Here is a 15747-nt window from a genome sequence, read left to right on the forward strand (position 1 = left end):
TTCTTGTAAGGTCTTGATTTCGTTATTCTTCAATTGATGTGGGATTTATATTTTGTAACTTGTCTCAAAATTCATATAGTTGATCTAAAATTTATGATATTATTATTATTATTGTTCTTTATCGAAAGATTAGAGTACACGAAATCATATGATTTTGTGCATTCAAAGTGGACCCAAAAGACATCTCAGCATAGAAATAACAATTGTTTCGAACGAAGCAAGAGACAGTTTCCATAACATTGAAGCCATATTCTATCGCAAAAACAAATGCAAATAGTTATCCACTGTTTGCTTATTTAAAGCACACAATTTTAGGCATGTCATGTCATGTCAACTTGCAACAACGAAGCTTTCTAGTTGTTGTTGTCCATCCAGAACTGAGCCTGAAGCCAGTCGATGGTCTTCTTGTCCACCTGGAAAGCCTTGGCCAGAACATCGTCGGAGATGGGTGGCTTCGACCCGAACACAGCGTTAGCGATGGTGATCGTGCCGGGGTTTTGGCTACTGAGAGCACCGATTGCGATAGTGTTGCAGTTGCCGGGATTGAACTGGAAGTGGATGAGGCCCTCGGGGAACACAAACACATCGCCCTTCTTCAGCATCTTGGTGAAGAGACGGTTGTCGGTGTTGGATGTGACGAAGCCGACCAAGAGCTGTCCTTCTATGACGGTGAGGATCTCGGTGGCACGCGGGTGAGTGTGGGGAGGGTTGAGGCCTTTGGGCCCGTAGTCGATGCGAACCATGGAGATGCCGAGGGTGTTGAGTCCGACGAGCTTGTTCACGTTGACGGCAGTGACCATGGAGCCGAGCTTGTTTCCTGTGTTGCCAGCTTTGTCGAGTCCCATGAAGAAGAAGTCTTCGGCTGTCACGTGCTTGGGGTCTTTGCAGACGAATCCATTCACCAGCACTGCAGAAGCAACAAGAAAACTCGATCAGTAAACATGCATTAATCGAAATCGTGGACATGCAGATACGGTGTTCGATCCTTAAACTCGCCTTTGGAGTTCTTATCGGCGACGCAGAAGTCTTGAAGAGGGCTAGGATCAGAAGCAATCGCGAGAGAGGAAGCCAAGGCAAGGAGAGCGATGAGGAGGATTTTGGCTGCCATCCCTGTAATCTTCAGGACGGATGAAGCTACAATTGGTGTTGTGATACAAATGCACGAAGGAGATGGATATATAGAGAGGGGGAGGGGGAGAGAGGCAGGGTTGAAACATTCTTGATCATTTGGTAAGAGAGCTGAAAAGTATGCCTTTTGCTTATAATAATAATAATGTCTATGGACTCTGCGTGCTTCTTATCTTGTGCAGAGAAAGAGTCTACCAAGAGAAGCTTAGTTATTCTCCACTTGGTTTTGGTCAACGACTATATCTTGTATGTAGTAAATGCCATTCAATTGACAGCGTTTTGATGATGGCAGGTCGCTACCAAATGCCAAGCAAATTCATGGAACCAGTGGAGCATATGGATCCACCAGAAGTGCTAGTGAACCGATGATCTCAGTTTGACTTCATCTAACATCAAGTACTAATAATGGAAGGCGTTTTCTGTCACCTTCGAACATGACCAGGGCAATGCGTGCAGCGACTTCATCCAACATCGAATTCTATAGTGCAAGCGTTCCGTGTGCGTTGACTGGCATTATATAGATCGCGTATACGAGTACTGACACCTTCCCTCTTCATCGCAACATCACATTGGAAATCGTGTTCATCGTTATGTGATACGTGATGCGGTGGGTAAAAGAAGCCATACATGAACTGAAACCTTCGTTCTACATATTCTTACAATCGAGAATGAGTCTGACTCGATTTTGTTGATTAGCATACACTAAAATTAATATAAATTCAGCACACACCAAACTCAATATATGTAATTAGGCTCACTTAATTATTATCTATGGGACTAATCTAACAACCTTCTCTTCATAATATGAATATATATATATATAACCTAACTTTTTAATTTTTGTTAGGCTCATCTTCCTCATCTTTTCAATCTTCATCTCACATATCAACATTTCATAATATTTCAATATATTTTAAATAGCTTTAATTGAGTTTATAATGAGCTCAATAAAATGGTAAATCCTAATTATTCAGAGTCGGTCGAGTTTAACACTAACAAATAGATTTGCTGCAATGTGGCTTCGCAATTAATAATGATCTCATCAGTGATCTCGCTCTCAATTGTTGACTCTTAACATCATATTTATTTTTAGTCGGAAAACATGAGGATTATTTCGATCACTACAGAGAAAACGAACAGTAATAACATGCAAACGCGTGACTTCGATCGATCGCCAAGTGTTTGCTTATTGGAATGTTAACATGGATGTGAAGAAGCTGCAGTGGTGGTGTTTCTTCAGTTGTTGTTGTCCATCTAGAACTGAGCCTGAAGCCAGTCGATGGTCTTCTTGTCCACCTGGAAAGCCTTGGCCAGAACATCGTCGGAGATGGGCGGCTTCGACCCGAACACAGCGTTGGCGATGGTGATGGTTCCGGGGTTTTGGCTACTGAGAGCACCGATGGCGATAGTTTTGGTGTGCCCAGGGTTGAACTGGAAGTGGATGAGGCCTTGTGGGAACACAAACACATCACCCTTCTTCAGCATCTTGGTGAAGAGACGGTTGCCGTCGTCGGTGTTGGATGTGACGAAGCCGACCAAGAGCTGTCCTTCTATGACGGTGAGGATCTCGGTGGCACGAGGGTGAGTGTGGGGAGCGTTGAGGCCTCTGGGTGCGTAGTCGATGCGAACCATGGAGATGCCGAGGGTGTTGAGTCCGACGAGCTGGTTCACGTTGACGGCGGTGACATTGGAGCCGACCTTGTTTACTGTGTCGCCAGCTTTGTCGAGTCCTCTGAAGAAGAAGTCTTCGGCTTTCACCACCTTGGGGTCCTTGCAGACGAACCCATTCACCAGCACTGCAACAGGAGGAAGCAAACTCGATCAGTAAATATGCATCGGGAGAGCAAACGCACCGAAGGAGATTAATCTGGATACTATGAATACCTTTAGAGTCCTTATCTGCGACACAGAAGTCTTGAAGAGGACTAGGATCAGAAGCCATTGCAAGAGCGGAAGCCATGGCAAGGAGAGCAAGGAGAAGCAATTTGGCTGCCATCTGTGTAATCTTTAGGATGGACGAAGCTGCAATTGGTGTTGTGATACCAATGGCTTGGAGGAGATGGGTATATATAGAGAAGCAGGCATTGACATATTCCTCATCATTTGGTGAGAGAGTTGAAAAGTATGACATGTTAGGTTGCCTTCTGCTTACAATAATGTTTGTAGACTTCCCCTTTTACGTAGTTGTTATCAAGATATTGACGCAGTTTTGAGAAAAGGTCTAAGAAAAGCTTCCTCTTCACCGTCAGTTTCTTATACGTAGTAAATGCATTCACGTTGTCGAACCATGCAATTGGCAGTATAGCCAATTCAACAGATGGGAAACCAGTGGGTATCTCATTCTGACTTCATCTAACATCAGATAGTATAATGCAAGCCTTCTTTGTCACCTTCAAACATTGACCACGGCAACACGTTGCGTGTATGACCAACATCAAATACTATGTTGCAAGCGTTATATGTGAATGCAGTGAGTATAATATATTTGATGCATGCTTGCACAAGTAGTAAACAACTTCCCACTTTTTTGCAACGTTAGTATATTAATGGGTTAAGATCTCATATCTAAAATATCCTCTATATATTTAAAAATATAACACATAAATTCCTCCCATTAAATCTAAGTTAATAGACGTTACGTGGCATACTGTGTCATAATAAATTATTAATATAATGACACATATAATTTAAGGTTAAGATATATTTTAGCCCCTATGGTTTTGTCCATAGATCTCTTAAGCCCTTATGTTTCATTCGTGTCTAAAATAACCTTTATATTTTTAAAAACATAGCATAAAACCCTTCCCGTTAAGTATGAGTTAATAGATGTTGGAATCTACTTACATAGTATGCTGACTCAAAATAAACTATCAATATAATAACACATATAATTTAAGTAAAAAAAATTGAGACTTCCATCAATGGTGGGAGGAGGCGTTATCGTGGAAGCGACCACTAGCAATAGCACCGAGCTGCTACTACCTAGCAGGGTGTCATACCAAGCCTCTCTCGCATTGACAATGAGCTCAAGAGCTTCTGGATGTCACTTACCAACTCTAAGGCACATGCTACCATGGCGTTGCTCACAATCGCGAATTGCACCCACTCTGATCCTAACGAATACCGCCATACCTTGTAAGCCACCTCCCTCACAAAGCATGACATCACGAAGACTAAGAGTAGCAGTAGGAGTGGTTGAACTGGTCCATATATGCCTCCTGCACCCGCTCGCTCTCCTTGACCAGCTTATTAAGGAAAGAGGAAGCGACAGATGAAGGCGAAGAGGCAGAGATATGAGAGGTCGGAGGTGAAGGAGAGGGAGAGCTGGACCGTCACGTTATAGGCGTGGTAGGTGGAGGTCCAAGAGAGGACAAAGTGGGAGGTAGCGGAGATGACTACGTGCCTAGCGTTGGACTAGCCGATGCATATCCACCTAAGGCAAATCCGGAAGCTCCTGAGCTCATTATTAGCACGGGAGAGACTATATACATACGATGCCTTGCTATGCAACAATGACTCGATGCTGCTGCTGGTAGTTACTTCCATGATAATGCATCCTCCCGCCATTAATGGGGTCTCAGTTTTCTTTAACTTAAATTACACATGTCATTATATTAATGATTTATTGTTAGTCAGATGCCACATAAGCAGACTCTAACGTTTGTTAACTCAAACTTGATGGGAGGGGCTTATATACTATATTTTTAAAAATGAAGAGATTATTTTAGACACAAGTAAACCATAAGGGCTAAAATGGATCTTAACCCTAAATTACATATATTGTTATATCAATAGTTTATTGTGAGTTAGCATGTCACGTTCGAGAGCGAACTTATGAGGCTTTTGCTTCACAGGTCAAACCTCGAGGCAGATATTCAAGTGGTGCTGGGCCACATCGGGGTCTATTCTTGGCATATCTATTAGTGACCATACAAATACGTCGGCGTTTTATATGAGAAAGTTGACAAGCTACACTTGCTTTTCCAAGGGGAGTATTGCCTCGATTTTGATGATCTAATCACGACAGGCCTTGTCTAGAGCTTCCTTGACCAACAACTTCATTGGCTTCGAATGTAAGAGAGGCTTAGCAAAATCTCGAGGGTCCAACGGTGGTGCCATGAACCATGCCTTCTTCAATAAGGAGATTGCCATCAAATAGCACCGGCGAGACTCCTTCGGATCACTCCTCAGCTCCTCAATATCAATTCTTATTAGGAACTTTATCACCATATGATAGGTCGACACCACAGCCTTAAGCTTGTTGAGAGTGGGTCGACCTATGATTGCATTATACACTAAGGGGATGTCAACCACCATAAACTTGGTCATTATCATTTTGTTATAGGGTTCATCGCTAAATGTGACATATAGTCTCATGGTCCTTAGAGGGGAGATGGAGTTCCCCGTGAACCCCATCAACAAAAAAACTATAGGGGGTGAGATCATTAACTGAGAGCTTAAGTTTTTGAAAAGCGATAAAGTAGAGGATGTCGATAGAGTTAATCATTCTTGTGGAAACCACCAAGGCATTATCGTGGTTTGGATCGAGATACTTTGTCCCTTCTTCCTTGAAGGTTATTTCCAAGTTATCTTTTTTATCTTTGGTGCTTCTCGATGGTGGCTCAGGCTTAGGCTTTATGACCCAAGATGTTGTCCCCTTCCAAGACAGGTCCACCGATGATGACGTCGATCTACCTCTCTATCGAGTCCTGAGGTTAGGGTGAGGGTTCTCGAGGTCTCTGGAAGAATCTCTGGAGGTGCTCCCGATAAATCAGCTCCTCGATTTGTTCATTCAAATCATGAAAGTCTTCCGTGTCGTGGCCATAGTCATGATGGAAGCGGTAATACTTAGATTTGTCTCTTCTTTCCAATGACATCTTTGTCAATTAAGGGTTCTTCAAGAACCTTTTTTCCTTTATTTATAGGAAGACCTTAGTTCTCATCATGTTAAATGGGGTCAACTCGAGTCTCGAGCGAGGCAGCTCGGGTCGATCTTATTTTCTTCATCGAGGTGATCTCAGGGTTTGAGCTAATGGTGGTTGCTCATGTCGCGGCCACTTGCATGTCTCCTCGTGCTTACTTAAGACCATCACCTTGGTGGCTATGTATTGGTTGGCCCTCTAGAGGATCTCGAGTACTATTGCAAGAGTGCTTAAGCCCCATCATCAAGGCTTGAATCAAGAGTGATAGATGGGCTTCTTACATGCATTGGACTTCAATGGTGAATCGAGCGACAAAGTAGAGAGTATCTCTTCCTCCCCTTGCTTGAGCTCGAGCAAGATTATCATTAATGGCCTTCGGCATATATTCCCAAGTATGTAGAGTTCAAACTCCTTTATTTATAAGCTAAGTAAAAGAGTCAACCGAGAGTAGCTTCAAACGAGTGTACCACTCTTACACTAGACTTCTCAACAGTGTCAAGAACACACAACACATCAAAACGTCCAAGGTGTCGTAGAGAAACATCTAGGCATGAAAAGTGGTAGTATGTTCAATCGGATCAGTATTGTTATCAAAGACTTCTAACAATGGGAGGCGAAAGTTGGTCGGGATTAGTTTCTCTTGAATGTTCTAGGTGAATAGGGACCGACTCGAGGTGGAATCGGCCAAATTCTCCCCGTTAGACTACCAGAGCTAAGCATAGTCTATTTGTTGTCGTTGGACCCTTAAGGAGTCATCCATTGATTTAGTCTTGAATTCGGGTGGAGCAGAGCAGTGATGTAACAGTGTGCTGAACTCTACGGTTGGTAAGCGGGGTGCTCCTTCGGTTGGCAATTCATCGGACCTTTGGTGATCCTGAGATGCTAGTATAGTTTTTCTCAAAAAGAGAGCCTCTTGGCATGATACCAGGGGTTAGCTATTATACCTAGTCTATAGATAGAATAGCCTACAACTACCCCAACGTCAACCTACAACTATCCCAACGTCACCCTTTGACGTTTTGTCCACATTGGCGATAGGGTGGAGACAGGCCTGAACGGCCTACCTTGGATTGTTGTCCATGAAAACAAATATGTGGAGGGTGATTGAGACCTTTTCTTTCCACACCAGCCTCCACGTGGTAATAAGTGTCAGATGATGATTGGCCATCAAATGTTCCATATCAATTAGCATACATTAAAATGATGATTGGCCTCGAGGTGAGCCTGAGGTGGTACTTGCACTAAGACCAATGTTGGTAAAAAATTTTTGACCCGATCTCTCCGATGCTCAAGTTAGCCCAAAATCCTTTTGGAGATAGGTTTTTCTCGAAAATAGAGTATATTGGCATGATGCAGGAGGTTAAATATTATGCTTGATCTATAGAGAGAATACTCCATTTGATATTTTGGCAATGTGGGCGACAAGGGAGAGATAAAACTAAATGGCCTCCCGTGGAGGGTGATTGAAGATTTTTTTTTTCTAAGCCCGTTTTCACATGATGATAGATGTCAAATGGTGATTGACAACAAACATATTTCATATATTCAATTAAAAACTTAAATTTTTTATGTTATAGACCAAACTCAATATATGTAATTAGACTCTCTCAATTATTATCTATGTGACTAATATAAACATTATCTTAACATATCTAGTATTCAATCAGTCTCCTTCCTATTTGTAAAGGTATGTCAATAAGCAGAACTATATGGATCAATAAATATATTCTATTTGTTGGTTTTTAAATTCAACTGAAATCCACTGTTTGATTTTGTTAATTTAGAGTCTCAGAACTGAAAAGACATTACTTAGGAAAGAAATAACATTTGGTTCTAATAAGCTCTCGATTTCATTATTCTTAATGTGATGTGGGATTTATATTTAGTATCTTGTCATAAGATTCATGTAGTCGATCCTAAATTTATTATTTTATTATTATCATTATTGTACCTTATCATAAGATTAGAGTACCATGCTTAGACGTTAAACTACATAACACCAAATCATATGATTTTGTGCATTCAAAGTGGACCCAAAAGACATCTCAGAATAGAAATAACAATTGTGTGGTACGAAGCAAGAGACAGTTTCCATAACATAGAAGCCATATTCTATCACAAAAACAAATGCAAATAGTTATCCACTGTTTGCTTATTTAAAGCACATAATTTTATGCATGCCATGTCATGTCAACTTGAAGATTTAGTTGTTGTTGTCGGTCCAGAACTGAGCCTGAAGCCAGTCGATGGTCTTCTTGTCCACCTGGAAAGCCTTGGCCAGAACATCGTCGGAGATGGGCGGCTTCGACCCGAACACAGCGTTGGCGATGGTGATCGTGCCGGGGTTTTGGCTACTGAGAGCACCGATGGCGACGGTGTTGGTGTACCCAGGGTTGAACTGGAAGTGGATGAGGCCCTCAGGGAACACAAACACATCGCCCTTCTTCAGCATCTTGGTGAAGAGACGGTTGCCGTCGTCGGTGTTGGATGTGACGAAGCCGACCAAGAGCTGTCCTTCTATGACGGTGAGGATCTCGGTGGCACGGGGGTGAGTGTGGGGAGGGTTGAGGCCTTTGGGCCCGTAGTCGATGCGAACCATGGAGATGCCGAGGGTGTTGAGTCCGACGAGCTTGTTCACGTTGACGGCAGTGACCATGGAGCCGAGCTTGTTTACCGTGTTGCCGGCTTTGTCGAGTCCCATGAAGAAGAAGTCTTCGGCTGTCACGTGCTTGGGGTCTTTGCAGACGAATCCATTCACCAGCACTGCAGCAGCAACAAGAAAACTCGATCAGTAAACATGCATTAATCGAAATCGTGGACATGCAGATACGGTGTTCGATCCTTAAACTTGCCTTTGGAGTCCTTATCGGCGACGCAGAAGTCTTGAAGAGGGCTAGGATCAGAAGCCATTGCGAGAGAGGAAGCCATGGCAAGGAGAGCGATGAGGAGGATTTTGGCTGCCATCCCTGTAATCTTTAGGACGGATGAAGCTACAATTGGTGTTGTGATACAAATGCACGAAGGAGATGGATATATAGAGAGGGGGAGGGGGGAGAGAGGCAGGGTTGAAACATTCTTGATCATTTGGTAAGAGAGTTGGTAAGGAGATGTCTATGGACTGTGCGTGCTTCTTATCTTGTGCAGAGAAAGAGTCTACCAAGAGGAGCTTAGTTATTCTCCACTTGGTTTTGGTCATCGACTATTTCTTGTATGTAGTAAATGCCATTCGATTGACAGCGTTTTGATGATGGCAGGTCGCTACCAAATGCCAAGCAAATTCATGGAACCAGTAGAGCATATGGATCCACCAGAAGTGCTAGTGAACCAATGATCTCAGTTTGACTTCATCCAACATCAAGTACTAATAATGGAAGGCGTTCTCTGTCACCTTCGAACATGACCAGGACAATGCGTGCAGCGACTTCATCTAACATCGAATTTGGAGTTCTTATCGGCGACGCAGAAGTCTTGAAGAGGGCTAGGATCAGAAGCCATCGCGAGAGAGGAAGCCATGGCAAGGAGAGCGATGAGGAGGATTTTGGCTGCCATCTTTAGGATGGATGAAGCTACAATTGGTGTTGTGATACAAATGCACGAAGGAGATGGATATATATAGAGAGGGAGAGGGGGGAGAGAGGCAGGGTTGAAACATTCATGATCATTTGGTAAGAGAGCTGAAAAGTATGCCTTTTGCTTATAATAATGCCTATAGACTGTGAGTGCTTCTTATCTTGTGCAGAGAAAGAGTCTACCAAGAGGAGCTTAATGTTTTGGTCAACGACGATTTCTTGTATGCCATTCAATTGACAGGGTTTTGATGATGCGTTCACGTTGTCGAACGATTCAGTTGGCAGTATAGCCAATTAAACATTTGGGAAACCAGTGGGTATCTCATTCTGACTTCATCTAACATCAGATACTACAATGCAAGCCTTCTTTGTCACCTTCAAACATGACCAGGGCAACATGTTGCGTGCATGACCGACATCAAATACTATGGTGCAAGCGTTATATGTGAATGCAGTGACTATTCGCCACGAAATCGAGGAGATATGTAGCAATTGGGAGAGGTAGTGTTTCAGCTCTTCGATTGCCTGCTAGCACTTTTCGATCTATAAAAATCTTTTAAGATTTTTCAATACTCGAAAGAAGGGCAAACACCTATTGCTGAACTAGGATAGGAATCAGCTAAGTACTGCTATTTGCCCTGTTAACTGTTGTACTTCTTGCTAGTCACAAGTGCTCTGCAACTCAATCATGTGAGTGATGACACGTGTGACACGCTATGCAGTCTTTTGTACTTATTATTATTGGTATTTTCTAACTTTATGATTATGTGTTACGTATATTATGATATTCATGGATCTGTGAAATAGGAATCAGATTATAGTGAGATCGCGATAATGAGAGCGATTCGCCTTTAAGCATAAACCATAAATATTCTCAATCGTATGTTATTCGAGAAGGATATCAACATAACCAAACAAACTAGTATATTGTATACTCATCCATTTGATGGAGGCGGCTAGTCTCATAGCTACTCGTGTGGAGATACTAGGGATACAGTACAAATGCTCATTGGATAATTAGTTCATTAATTGATCCACTCACGGAATGTTGGATAGTTGATGATACCTCATTATTAAATAACGATTTTGTAATTCTAGTTGTATATCTGGTCCTTAGGCTTGAGACATCAAAAATATCATATATAAGTACTGTACTCTTTGATACCAAATTTATAGGTCTCAAAGTTCCAAATCTAGCATAACCAATCATCGAGAGTGGCAATCAATCTTATGAAGGTAATTGAGTATTGATAGAAGATCATTCACTCTCGGTATCATGAGATGAAAGTCATATGTATTCTTGCTCAAGTAAATATCTAATCAGGGTCATTCAGATTGAGAGAGAAAGAGTTCTTCTAGAGATTCTAATTAGAGCAAGACTCGAGTAGATTTCGTATGAACCTGACTAAATCATGCTTGGTATATGATCCCTAGGATATTAAATGAATGAGTGATAAATACATGATAACTGAGGATAGATAGGTCTAATTGATTAAATTCCTCTGTATCGTATGGGGACTATGACATAGTGGCTTAGTACGTTTGTAGTCGATTAGTTAATGAACTATTATGGAGATAATAATTCACTGAGTTAGAAGGAGTTCTCACATGTATTACTCACGATCAACTCGATATTGGGCCTAGAGGGTCACACACATATGATAGGTATTGCGACGAGTATAGATTCTTATATAAAATATCCGCTGAAACACCTATCTTACGACTTTATCTTGGTAATCTTTTAAATCTTCACCTTACATATTAACATTCCATATTGTTTAAATATATTTTGAATAACTTTAATCAAGTTTATAATGAACCCAACAAAAACATAAATCCCAAGTATTTAGAGTCTGAATAATAAAATATGCTCCTAGCGATCAAATCAAAATAAAATGTATACTCCCAAAATAACTTAACTTGCGGCTAGACATCTTATAATTTAATTTGTAGATATCATACTCACAAAGATGGCTGTTATTCTGAAATATTTTACAAAGTTTGTAAATATTTTAAAAGGCTTAATTACAATTATTTGTTGTTCTTCATTTTGCCTTGTGAAGATGCTATGTGTAGTTGAAACATGCTTCCTATCAAAGGTCATACAGGAAGAGACGACAACGAACTATTTGTGATCAGCCAATTGGCTATCTATAGGTTATCATCGTTACCAAAAGATTCTTTTGCTTGGATGACGATAGGTGATTGCATGTAGAAAGTTGACCAAAACCACATGCACAAGTGAGATGTTGACTATTAAAAATTCATCAATGGAAATATATATATATATATATATATATATATATCCTTGGCTAGGGTCATTCGGATTGAGTGAGAAAGAGTTCTCTAAGAGAATCCGATTAAAGTGAGACTCGAGTAGAAACCGTGTGAGCCTGACAGCACAATGTCCGATATATAGTCTCCGAGATATTAGATATATAATAAACTATATGTACATGGTAACTGAGGACAGATAGGTCCAAAGGATTAGTGGCCTAGTACATCCGCAGTCGATGAATCGAGTGAATTATTTTGAAGATAATAATTCATTTAACCAGAAGGAGTTCTAATAGGTATGAGTCATAGCCAGCTCAATATTGGCCTTGAGAGTCACATACATATGATAGGTGTTTTGACAAGTAAAAGTTCATATATGAGATATCCGTTGGAGCTCCTATTTTATTGGATATCCAATAAGCCATTGAATTATTGGATCATATCTAATAAGAGATTATTGGATAGAGATCCACTAATATGAAAGACATGGATAGTTGTTTGGGGATCTAGTACCCAATAGGGCAAGATCCATTATGGTTAAATTAATATAGAGCATCTATAAATATGAGGGAACCAAAGGGTCATAGGCTAGACCTTTTTTGCTACCACATCTTATTCTCCTCTCCCTTTCTCCTCCTCAACCAACAAGGGCGTGTGAAGATTTGGGCAGCGATTCGAGGAGCATTTTCATAGCCACTATACCGTGTGGATCACTGTTAGAGAGGAGGACAATTGACCTCCTTCATCATATTCCACACACATGTAGGATTTTAGTAATATACGATCTCCTTAGATAACACAACTATCTCATACATGGTTTTCAGTTTCACGGGTTTTTGCATACCAATCTTCGTATGAAGATGAAACCTTTTTTGTGAAAATATAGGATTTTTGTTTATGTTCTTCCGTTGCGCATGTGATGTCGCCCCTAGATTTCTCAACATTAGCATTATCAGGAACACATGACACATCAAAGCATCTGAGGTTCCATAGAGAGGCATCTTAGTGCGAAAAGCGATAATGTGTTCAATTGAGTCAGTGTTATCGTCAAAAGCTTTGAGAGGTGAAAGTTAGTTGAGATTAGTTCCTCTTGGATATTCTAGGTAAATGAGGACCAACCTAAGGTGGGATCAATGAGATTCTCCCCCTTGGACTATCAGAACTCCCACTACATCTAGTATAAGTGTTGGTTCATTTGCCATAGCTAGACCCTCAGAGAATAATACATTGAATTCATCGTTTGGGTCTTAAATTCGGATAGAGTAGAGTGGCGGTGCGGTGGTGCACTGAACTCCATGATTAGGGAGCGAGACACTCATTCAGTTGGCAGTTCTAAGGACCTTAGGTGATCTTGAGATGCTAGCATCACGTTGGTTGGAGGGATTCCGATAGATGTCAGTGCTAGTGGCAGTTAAAGTGTCGACCGTTACTGATATGGTAGTATTGCTTATTGGGCTAGTTGAGATAAGAGTGGGGTGATAGCTTGCATCATGCTAGTGAGTGTCTGCACATAATGGGTAAAATTCAGAAATACCTTGATGAGGATGAGCAAGTGGCTCGAATTTGTCCCTACGGGTGAGAGGCTAAGGTCATTAATGGATGCCAATACCTCATCGATGCTAATGCCAAAATGGATATATACATATGTGAGAAGGGGGGCAGTTGCCCCGTGAGTAAAAGTGATTTAGATTGGAGGCACGACCTCCTCGCTAGAGCACTCGTTGAGAGGATTGACGGATGGATGTTCCTACAACATCAAACCATTCTTCTAGTGCCAAAATGTTAGGAAAAATCATCGTCAATGTTCGAGTCAGGCCGACATTGTCCAAACACAAAAGTACAAGAGCATCCGAAGTAGATACGAGATGGTTTTTAAGTGGCTCTAAGGTTGTCGTTACTAGTCATAGGTACCTTGCAAGCCAATCACGTGAGTGATGACAAATGTGACATTGACATATAGTCCTTTTGCTTATTATTATTATTTGATATTTTATCACTTTATATTGTCTGTTGCTTGAATATATTGTGATGTTCATGGATATGTGCAATAGGAATTGGATCATGATGAGATCACGATAATGAAGCAAGGGCAAATATTATCATCATAGAATAAGGTTGATGAAGCATGGTACCTTTTGTTAGGTTCAGTCCATAGGTGGGCTTGGACGGTTGATTTGGGCATTCAGTCCAAATCTGATTTATTAAAAAAAATAAAGATATATAATTTTGAAATTTTTACTAGACAAAAATCGGTTAAATTTCATCGATTTTAGTCTGAATTTAATGTGAATAATTCATAATTTTAATGTTGTCGATATACAATTTATCCTCTTTGAGATACTTTTCTATTATACCCATTTTGTGAAACTTAAATTTTTTTTTCATGAAATCCATCTAATAATATGTTATTGTTTAATTAAGATCTATATTTTTTTATGTTATTATGATCTTCTAGTTATTCTAAAAAAGATTTATTATAAACGTATTATCATTATTGGTGATAGTAAAAGTTTGAAGTACACTACGGTCTTGTGATTTTTTCTAGATTATATTATTTATGTAAAAAATTTAATGTCTTATTTTATGATTGATTTATTATTCTACTGTTTATGTTGCTATGATTAATATTTACTTTCGGTAATAAGTTGATATTTTGATAAAAAATCTATTTTGTAAAAAAAAAATATTTCACTATAATAATTTTTCTCGACAGCTTTGGAGTTCATATCAGCAACGTAGAAGTCTTGAAGAGGACTAGGATCAGAAGCCAATGCATGAGTGGCAGCCAAGGCAAGGAAAGTAATGAGATGGATTTTGGCAGCCATCTGTAGGCTTTAGGGTGGATGAAGTTGCTTGGTGCTGTGATACAAATGCTTGAAGGAGAAGGATACATATAGAGAAGCTGTAGGCTCTGAGACGTTCTTGATCATTAGGTGAAAGAGTTGAAATGTATAACGTGTTGGGTGCCATCTGCTTGCAGGGTGTGAAGCTTTTTGAGACAGTCGCAGTGATTGCTTGTCTTCCTTGCTTAACGAAAGATTACACAAAAGACTAAGTCAAGCTATCGACTCAGTACGTCCATCCTAATCCACCTCCAGTTCTCGAAAGATTGCATAGTGTCCACTTTGATCTCGTCAACGTTTATATATATATATATATATATTAGAATCTCCTTCTGGCATCAAAATATTATAGGAAATCATCATCGAAGTCTAATTCAACCGGGCATGATCCAAACCGAAAGGTATATGAGTATCCTTAGCTTACAACTATCCTAACGTTCACATTTGACATTTATTAACATAGAACGAAAGAAAAGAGACAGGCTCAAATGATCTCCCATAGATTATTGTCCATGTGGACAAACTAATGGAGGGTGATTGAGACCCTTTCATTCTAGACTAGCCTTCACAAGATGAAAGATGATGATTGGTCATTAACATGTTTTCTATCATAACAAACACTAAAATTATTATGGATTCAACTATTAAACAATATCTATGTGAATAATATAAATATTATCTTAGCATATCTCTTGTTAATATAGAGTCTCATAACCCAAAAGACATCTCTTAGAAAAGAAATAAAATTTGGTTTTAATAACATCTTGATTTCATTATTCTTCTAGGATTTATATTAGTATCTTGTCATAAGATTCGTATAGTTGATCCTAAATTTATGATATTATTATCATCATCATCATCATCATCATTATTATTATTATCATCCTAACTTATCGTAAGATTAGAGTATGATACTTACTTTAAACTACGTAAAACGAAATCATATGATTTTGTGCGTTCAAAGTGGTCCAAAAGACATTTCAGGATAGAAATAACATCGGGAGTCAA

The 15747-nt window shown here is 40.0% G+C and overlaps 3 protein-coding genes across 3 annotated transcripts; all 3 read right to left on the bottom strand.

The window, feature by feature from the left end:
• Nucleotides 1-168: 168 nt before the first annotated feature.
• LOC135613061 (putative germin-like protein 2-1) lies at nucleotides 169-1156 on the bottom strand. Its single transcript, XM_065110010.1, has 2 exons — nucleotides 997-1156; nucleotides 169-907 (listed from the first exon to the last, which is right to left on the bottom strand). The coding sequence occupies exons 1-2, from the start codon at nucleotides 1106-1108 to the stop codon at nucleotides 354-356; spliced, it is 666 nt and encodes a 221-aa protein (XP_064966082.1). The 5' UTR covers nucleotides 1109-1156; the 3' UTR covers nucleotides 169-353.
• A 1033-nt stretch (nucleotides 1157-2189) lies between these two features.
• On the bottom strand, nucleotides 2190-3152 carry LOC135613063 (putative germin-like protein 2-1). The gene is made up of 2 exons (XM_065110013.1): nucleotides 3013-3152; nucleotides 2190-2924 (listed from the first exon to the last, which is right to left on the bottom strand). The coding sequence occupies exons 1-2, from the start codon at nucleotides 3122-3124 to the stop codon at nucleotides 2383-2385; spliced, it is 654 nt and encodes a 217-aa protein (XP_064966085.1). The 5' UTR covers nucleotides 3125-3152; the 3' UTR covers nucleotides 2190-2382.
• A 4961-nt stretch (nucleotides 3153-8113) lies between these two features.
• LOC135613064 (putative germin-like protein 2-1) lies at nucleotides 8114-9061 on the bottom strand. The gene is made up of 2 exons (XM_065110014.1): nucleotides 8903-9061; nucleotides 8114-8813 (listed from the first exon to the last, which is right to left on the bottom strand). The coding sequence occupies exons 1-2, from the start codon at nucleotides 9012-9014 to the stop codon at nucleotides 8254-8256; spliced, it is 672 nt and encodes a 223-aa protein (XP_064966086.1). The 5' UTR covers nucleotides 9015-9061; the 3' UTR covers nucleotides 8114-8253.
• Nucleotides 9062-15747: the final 6686 nt, after the last annotated feature.

The sequence above is a fragment of the Musa acuminata genome, chromosome BXJ2-5 (genome assembly GCF_036884655.1).
Source record: "Musa acuminata AAA Group cultivar baxijiao chromosome BXJ2-5, Cavendish_Baxijiao_AAA, whole genome shotgun sequence".
NCBI lineage: Eukaryota > Viridiplantae > Streptophyta > Magnoliopsida > Zingiberales > Musaceae > Musa > Musa acuminata.

Coding starts and splice junctions, on each gene's coding strand:
- LOC135613063 (XM_065110013.1), bottom strand. CDS start 3,124: ATGGCAGCCAAATTGCTTCTCCTTGCTCTCCTTGCCATGGCTTCCGCT. Junction 2,925..3,012: donor CGCAGATAAGGACTCTAAAG/GTATTCATAGTA, acceptor CTCCTGTTGCAG/TGCTGGTGAATGGGTTCGTC.
- LOC135613064 (XM_065110014.1), bottom strand. CDS start 9,014: ATGGCAGCCAAAATCCTCCTCATCGCTCTCCTTGCCATGGCTTCCTCT. Junction 8,814..8,902: donor CGCCGATAAGGACTCCAAAG/GCAAGTTTAAGG, acceptor TTGCTGCTGCAG/TGCTGGTGAATGGATTCGTC.
- LOC135613061 (XM_065110010.1), bottom strand. CDS start 1,108: ATGGCAGCCAAAATCCTCCTCATCGCTCTCCTTGCCTTGGCTTCCTCT. Junction 908..996: donor CGCCGATAAGAACTCCAAAG/GCGAGTTTAAGG, acceptor TTGCTTCTGCAG/TGCTGGTGAATGGATTCGTC.